This window comes from Penaeus vannamei, unplaced genomic scaffold (genome assembly GCF_042767895.1).
Source record: "Penaeus vannamei isolate JL-2024 unplaced genomic scaffold, ASM4276789v1 unanchor914, whole genome shotgun sequence".
NCBI lineage: Eukaryota > Metazoa > Arthropoda > Malacostraca > Decapoda > Penaeidae > Penaeus > Penaeus vannamei.
In genome coordinates this window covers 2,501-10,000 of record NW_027213918.1, presented here as the reverse complement: position 1 = coordinate 10,000, position 7,500 = coordinate 2,501, and the positions used below count along the sequence as shown (strand labels likewise).

General features: G+C 37.1%; 1 protein-coding gene across 8 annotated transcripts in view; it reads left to right on the top strand.

Annotated features, from left to right (window-relative positions):
* The window catches only part of LOC113824586 (venom protease), a 12,891-nt gene extending 5,638 nt beyond the window's left edge, over positions 1-7,253 (top strand). For 6 of the 8 annotated variants that reach the window (XM_070119941.1, XM_070119936.1, XM_070119937.1 and 3 more), the window contains exons 3-12: positions 440-532; positions 980-1,189; positions 1,579-1,647; positions 1,979-2,067; positions 2,756-2,862; positions 3,479-3,647; positions 4,463-4,556; positions 4,853-4,952; positions 5,413-5,482; positions 5,878-7,253. In XM_070119941.1, the coding sequence (XP_069976042.1) occupies positions 469-532; positions 980-1,189; positions 1,579-1,647; positions 1,979-2,067; positions 2,756-2,862; positions 3,479-3,647; positions 4,463-4,556; positions 4,853-4,952; positions 5,413-5,482; positions 5,878-6,045 (1,140 nt within the window). In that variant the 5' untranslated portion in view covers positions 440-468 and the 3' untranslated portion in view covers positions 6,046-7,253. The remainder of the gene's footprint in view (positions 1-439; positions 533-979; positions 1,190-1,578; positions 1,648-1,978; positions 2,068-2,755; positions 2,863-3,478; positions 3,648-4,462; positions 4,557-4,852; positions 4,953-5,412; positions 5,483-5,877) is intronic. The other 2 variants (XM_070119942.1, XM_070119943.1) reach the window with 1 other exon arrangement.
* The last annotated feature ends 247 nt before the right edge of the window (positions 7,254-7,500 follow it).

The window sequence follows — 7,500 nt, the reverse complement described above, 5'->3', positions numbered from 1 at the left end:
TGTGTCCCTGTTGCTAAGGAGCAAGAATAATTTATCGATTACTCGTTTTAAGGAAAACACCGGACAACCATGTGCCGTTTCCTGCGAGCCTTGCCTTTTATTTTTGGCGGGAAAAGGATCGGTACTTTCATAAGGTTATTTTGGTTGGGGAGAAGGCGAAAAAATAGACTTTATTAGCATATTTGGCTCTAGAAATATCTAATAATTTGATTGGGACAGTATTATCGTATTAAGATTATTAGTATCAATAACATGTAGTTTATAGGAAATATATTTCGCATTTATTAAATATGAGTAATAACGTTAATCTTGAAAACAAATATACAAACATCGTTAGTAATGATTACAAACACATATCGACCAGCATCACGTTTATATTGTTAATATTACCAATTACCAATATTACTAATATAATAGCTATTAAACACCCTCACATCAGCAGCTGGCTCATCCGGAAGCAGAGACAAGATGGCGCCAATCCGCGAGGCAGTGTTCGTTCTCCTCCTCGTCTCGACTCTGGCTTCGTCGCCTTGTAAGTCATCGCTGGGAGGATAAAGCCGTGCAGATGGTGCGATTAGGAAGGGATAGAATTTGGCTGACGATGTTTTAGAAAAAAAGGGATAATGGAACTGTAGTAATATAGTAAAAATGTTAACAATGATGGTATTAATGTTCATAATAATATTGATATCTATGACAAAAATATTGATCTTTACAACAAAATCTTTGCTATTTATAACAAAATGATTGCTCTTTATAACAAAATTATTGATCTTTACAACAAAATGATTGCTCTTTATAACAAAATGATTGCTCTTTATAACAAAATCATTGCCTTTTACAAAAAAATGCTCTTTACAACAAAATCATTGCTATTTATAACAGAAATATCCGTATCAACAACATTAAAATGAGACAGAAGTCAACCAGCAGCCTTCGCAATAAAAACTTTAGCAACAGCACCATCTCTCTTCCACAGCGCACGCCGAATCCCCGCCAAGTGGCACTCGAGGGCACAGAGGGCCGGGCACTGCCATCGGCGACCAGTGCCAACCCAAGGGCGGAGGGCAAGGGGAGTGCCGGGAGCTCTTCTCTTGCCGCTCGGTCGTCAGCAACATCAGCAGGGCCACGCCGAACATATGCTCGTTCAGGGGCCCCGCGCCTATCGTCTGCTGTCCGAAGGCAACTGGTGAGAAAGAGGGAGGAAAGGAGGAAGAGGAGGAGAGAGAAATAGAAAGATGTATATATATAAAGGGCAGAAAGGGTGGGAGAAGAAACAGAGAAAAAAAGAAGCGAAAGAAGGAGAGAGAGGAGAGCGAGTGAAGAATAAAAGGAGAAAAGGCAGAAAGTAAGAGATGAAATGAGAGAAAAGGTGAAAAATAAGGAGAGAGAGAGAGAGAAGGAGAGAAAATGGCAAGATAAGAAATGAAGAAACGAAATAGAGAGAGGAAAAAGTAGAAGAAAAGGATTAGTATATGAATGAAGAATAGCGAGGGAAAGAGAAAGAGAGTGATAAAAGACAGAGAGTGAGAGATTGGTAGTTTATGAATGAAACTAAATTCCTTTTCCATTGCCCAGCTTCGCGTGAGGATCCCGGACGAAACTCTTCTCTTCCACCTGAAATTTCAGCGCCGAAACTGGACTTTGGTAAGACATGTTAACAGCGCTTTAATCTCTATAACAGTGGTTCTGATTTTCTTTATCGTCACGGTCCCTTTTAGACTCTGCTCAAAGCTATGGTGCCCCTTACCCAGAAGTATTCACATAAACACAACTTTGCATGTAATGTGTATAATGTATTTCATTTATTGGTATTTGAATGTCTCATACAAAGTATTATTAAACTTAAAGTAAATAGTATAAAAAATCACTCTTTTGCACACACACACCCTCACACACCCAAACGCCCCTCTCCCTAAACACACAGTAGGCCTACATACATTTGTCGTAGTATTTACCACGGAATCCGCCCTTGCAGAGTGTGGGCGTCGAACCAAGCAGAAGCACCCTCTCGTAGGCGATGTTGTGGGCGGTGTAGAGTCCCTGCCGAATTCGTGGCCCTGGATGGTTCGTTTTTCATAATAGGCTTTCGTGTTCTGCAGTTATTTACGAATAGGTTTATCTGTATGGTTGTATATAGTATCTGTCTGTCTGTCTGTCTGTCTGTCTGTCTCTGTCTCTCTCTCTCTCTCTCTCTCTCTCTCTCTCTCTCTCTCTCTCTCTCTCTCTCTCTCTCTCTCTCTCTCTCTATCTATCTATCTATCTATCTATCTATCTATATCTATCTATCTATCTATCTATCTATCTATCTGTCTGTCTATCTATCTATCTATCTATCTATATATATATATATATATATATATATATATATATAAGTATTCATATATATATATACATACATATATATATATATATATATATATATATATATATATATATATATATATATATATGTATATATATATATATATATATATATATATATATATTATACATGTATGCATATACGTATATATATATATATATATATATATATATATATATATATATATATATATATATATATATATCATATAAATAAGTATATACGTATATATATATATATATATATATATATATATATATATATATATATATATATATGTGTGTGTGTGTGTGTGTGTGTGTGTGTGTGTGTGTGTGTGTGTGTGTGTGTGTGTGTGTGTATGCACATGTATATATCCATACGTTTCCAAACCTCTGATTTCCTCCTCAGGCAGTCTTAGGGAGGCTGGAAGCCCGGGGTCGCGTCACGTGGTTTTGCGACGGCGTCCTCGTCTCGCGCTCCTTCGTCCTCTCCGCCGCCCACTGCGCCGCCAACAGGTACGAGCAGACTGTGTTTTGTTTCCTTGTTTATTTATCTTTAACTATTTTTAAGCATTTTTGTGTTTTATTTAAGTATCATCTTATAGGTATTTTTTTATTTGTTTGTTTATTTGTTTTTAGGTATTTTAAAGTATTTTAAGTGTTTTATTTTGAGTATCATTTTATAAATATTTATTTATTTGTTTGTTTGTTTGTTTGTTTTTTCGGGGTGTGGGACAGTCGGTTTGTGGCGGTAGATGTGGTTATCAACAATTTCTGATGAATATTGGCGCCTAGATGTACTCTCTCTCGCGTATGTGTTTAGGTTGGCTTATTGTTGCGGATTAAAGTGAGTCTAACGTCGATAATGTATTCTAACTAGATGTTTACGTACGCGTCGTAACGGAAATTTTAATTATCGAATATCCCTTCTCTACCTCGCACCCTCTTCCCTATCCTCCCACCCTCCAACGCATCCTTCCATCCTCCTACCCATCCTTCTACCCTCTTACCCATCCTTCCACCCAGAGATAGACGAAAAACTACTTTATTAGCCTTTTTTTAATATAAAGATGTGATTATTCTCACTTGGCCCTTTCACCCCCCCTCCTACTCATCCGCCCATCCATCCCAGCCCCGTAGACGTGGTTCGAGTCGGCGCCCATGATCTCAGGCAGCGCGGGGCAGCCCAAGATGACCTGCCTGTCGAAAAGGTGATCCTCCACCCAGGATACGCCTTCCCAAGCTCCTCTCACGACCTGGTTCTGCTGAGACTATATAGGCCTGTTCGCCTCGGTCCCCACGTGCGTCTTTCCTCCGTTTTCTGTTGCGCTTCGTTTTCTGTTTCATTGCTTGAATCTTAGGCCTTTGTTGTTGGTATTATTGCTGTTATTAAGGTCATTATTGGTAGGTAAGAATGAGAGTCCTTGGTTCTACTAACAATATATGTAATTACTTTTTCAGTAGTATATCATTACTGTGCGGACTTTTAATAAAACTGTAATGCAAATATATCTAGCATCGTAGAAATACCAATGCTCATTCATACCTAATTCATCCTGTCACACTAAGCTCTCTCAATTATTACCATCGCTAATTTACTACCTTCTGTTCCCCATTTCAAATCAAACTAAGACGTGTGTCTGACCTTTATTTCATGTCAGATTTAGTTGCTCGATTAGCTTTTTTATTTCGTATCTTTTTTTCTCGACTGACTTCTATTTCGCATGTAATTAAGTTGCTTTATTGACCATTATTTAAAAAAAAATCTAATTTAGTTGTTTGATTGACTTCTATTTCGTACCTAATTTAGTGATTTATTGTCCGTTATTGTGTATCTAATTTAGTTGCTTAATTTACATATGTCGTACCTAATTTCGTTGCTTTATTGACTTTGATTTTTTTCTTCAGTTTTGCATCTAATTTAATTGTCTGATTGACTTATATTTCGTATCTAATGTAGTTACTTGATTGCTTAACTTTCTATTTTGTATCTAATTTAGTTGCTTGATTGACTCTTATTTCGTATCAAATTTAGTTGCTTGATTGACTTTTATTTAGTAGTCGCTTGATTGACTTCTATTTCGTATCTAATTCAACTATATGTCCGACTTGGCAGGTTACCCCCGCGTGTCTTCCCTGGACTGCCCACGACGCGCCAAACCTCAACGGGAGGAGGCTTATTTTGGCCGGGTGGGGAGCCATGGAGTACGGTGGGTGTCTTAGCGCGCGCGTGTGTTTGTGTGCGTTTTTTTTTGTGTGTGTGTGTTTTCCTGTTGTCCTTTTTGTCTGTTTGTTGTTTTTTTCTGTTTGTTTCCCTTTATGTGGGTTTACATTTGTTACTTACCGTTTTTTTTTATGTTAGATACAATATTATCGTACCGGATTATTTTTCTGTAAATAACAACCCTGAACAATATCCTCAACATGAATTATTCCTATACTAATACAACAAGCAAATACAACCCTAAAAAACAGTTAATAACCCACCTCTCACGCATCCAAGCAGACGGAGAGACGAGTAACGTGCTGAGAGAAGTGACCGTCGAAGTCTTCCCGCCGAGCAAGTGTGCTTCCGCCTATGCGTCCGTCGCCCACTACGACAGGCGGTGAGGGGCGCTGTCTCCAGTTTTTTTTATTGTTTTTTTATCATCACTTTTATTATTGTTGTTACTATTATTATTATTGTTATTATTGTTATCAATGTTATTATTATTATTATAATTATCATCGTCATCATCCCCATCATTATCATTATTATCATCATTTTATTGTTGTTTTGTTGTTGTGATCATCATCGTCATCATCCCCATTATTTTCATTATTACCATCATCTTTTTATTGTTGTTTTGTTGTGGTGATCATCATCATCATTATCATCCCCATCATCATTATCAATATCATTATTATCACTACTATCATCAATTTTATTGTTATCCCCATTATCATTATCGTCATCATCCCCATTATCATTATTATCATCGTTTTTTATAGTTTTGTTGTTGTGATCATCATTATCATTATAATTATCACCAGTGCCATTTGTGTTATACTATTATTTCTCCGTAGATTTCCTGAGGGCATTAATGAAGATTTTCTGTGCGCGGGGGACGTCCGTGGCGGCAAAGATGCGTGTCATGTGCGTTGATTCCTGCTTTGTTACACAACCACAAGCATACGTACATTTACATGAACATGCATATGTAAATGTGTGTGTGTGTGTGTGTGTGTGTGTGTGTGTGTGTGTGTGTGTGTGTGTGTGTGTGTGTGTGTGTGTGTGTGTGTGTGTGTGTGTGTGTGTGTGTGTGTGTGTGTGTGTGTGTGTGTATGTGCGCGCGCGCACACACACACATACATATATATATATATAATTGCAGATATCCCTACAAATATTACAATAAAATGGCATTACATGATACCATAAAATAAAACATAAACATCTTAAAAGAATGAATGTAATAATCCAGACTATTACACTTTTCAATATAAAAACACTTTTTTCTCTAACTTACCTCCACCTCCCTTGCCGTACAGGGAGACTCCGGCGCCCCCGTCGTGTACAACCACTACGGGGTCTACATGGCGGCCGGGGTGGTGAGCGCGGGCTACGGCTGCGGTCTGGCGGACTTCCCCGGCCTCTACACCGCCATTCGTCCGCGCTTGAAGTGGATCCGGGAAACGGCCTTCTCGGATTATCCGTGATTCTCTTTTCCTTCGCTTCTTCTTTTTCCTGAACTTTTTTTTTCTTTTTATCTGTTTAATTGTTATTTTACGTATTGTGATAGCCGGAGGTGGTGTATTCGAGAAACGAACAATTCATGTGTTGTTATTTTGTAAAAGTTTTAATTTGTTTTGCCTTTTACGCATATTTGTGTTTTCCTTTTTATAGCTACCTTGTACAAATATACGTTTCGTATTTTATAAGACCTAAAACTTTGACTATATCATTGTTGATACTTTTTTTTTTATTGAATCAGGCCTTGGGGTGTAGAAATGAATATACTAACCAAATATCTCCTGATGGCTGATTTAAACAGTGTTTTTTGTATGATGAATGAAGAGATTGAAAGCGATTCGAAAAATAGAGTGAAAAGTGGAGAGGAAAATCAAATAAACTGTTTACATTTCAACTGTATAAATAATATCAGTTTAATGTACCTTCAGGTTAACATCGATATAGTTTATATCTTAATGTGTCTTTTAATTAATTCATTTTGGGAGTGATTTTGTCATTAATCTGTACTTGGAGTTACTATAAACAGTGAAAAATCTTACAATATACATATGTTATAGAAGAGAAACGAAAAGAACAAACAATGCAGTGTTATTTGTACTAATAATTTTTTTTTTATAATTCAAGAATCACTCATTAAGAGTATCATCATTAATAAGATTATCATAATCATGTTCATTTCCTATGCTATTGGACCTACTGTTCTTATTTCAATTTTTATTCATGGTTTTCATTACGACTTTCATCACTGCTCACTTTATCAAAACTCGACACTATTATTATTATCATCATCGTTCATTCCACCCATTTTAACTTCACATTTTTTCATCAGACAGGCAAGCATGGCAGTTACACTTTATTCTTTGTATGTTCAGACTTTTTTTTCCTATTTGCATCATCTTTATATAACGGAGTGTTAATTCTGTGAATAATGACTTCGAGACGTGCCTTACGCTTATAAGGTTAACATGATAAAATAACGGTGGTGTTTAGGCCACATCTAATACAGCCATTGTCAACTATTTCGGCCTTGACATAAAAGAAATTGATAAGTTTCTGTCCAAAGAATTGGAGTCATTTGCGGGAACTTATGCAACTGTCCCTTGCCAACTACTGGGATACAAATACAATCATTGGAAAGGTGAGAAAGCCAAGGAAAATAAATTTGTTCCTGCTATTTTGTATGTCAATACATCCACATTATGATACTAGGACTACTACGACTCGATGTTGATCTCCCTACCCTATGACGGACCCAACACAAGATGCATACACCTGTGTAAATCTAAGGTGCATTCCGCCATACTTGATTTACTTTCGTAGAACTGAAAACTGGGATGGGCGATAACTCTATCTAGGACCTCACCAATGTAGCTGCTTTCTTGTCTTATATCATCGGTAGCATGAACTGCTATTTTCTACCT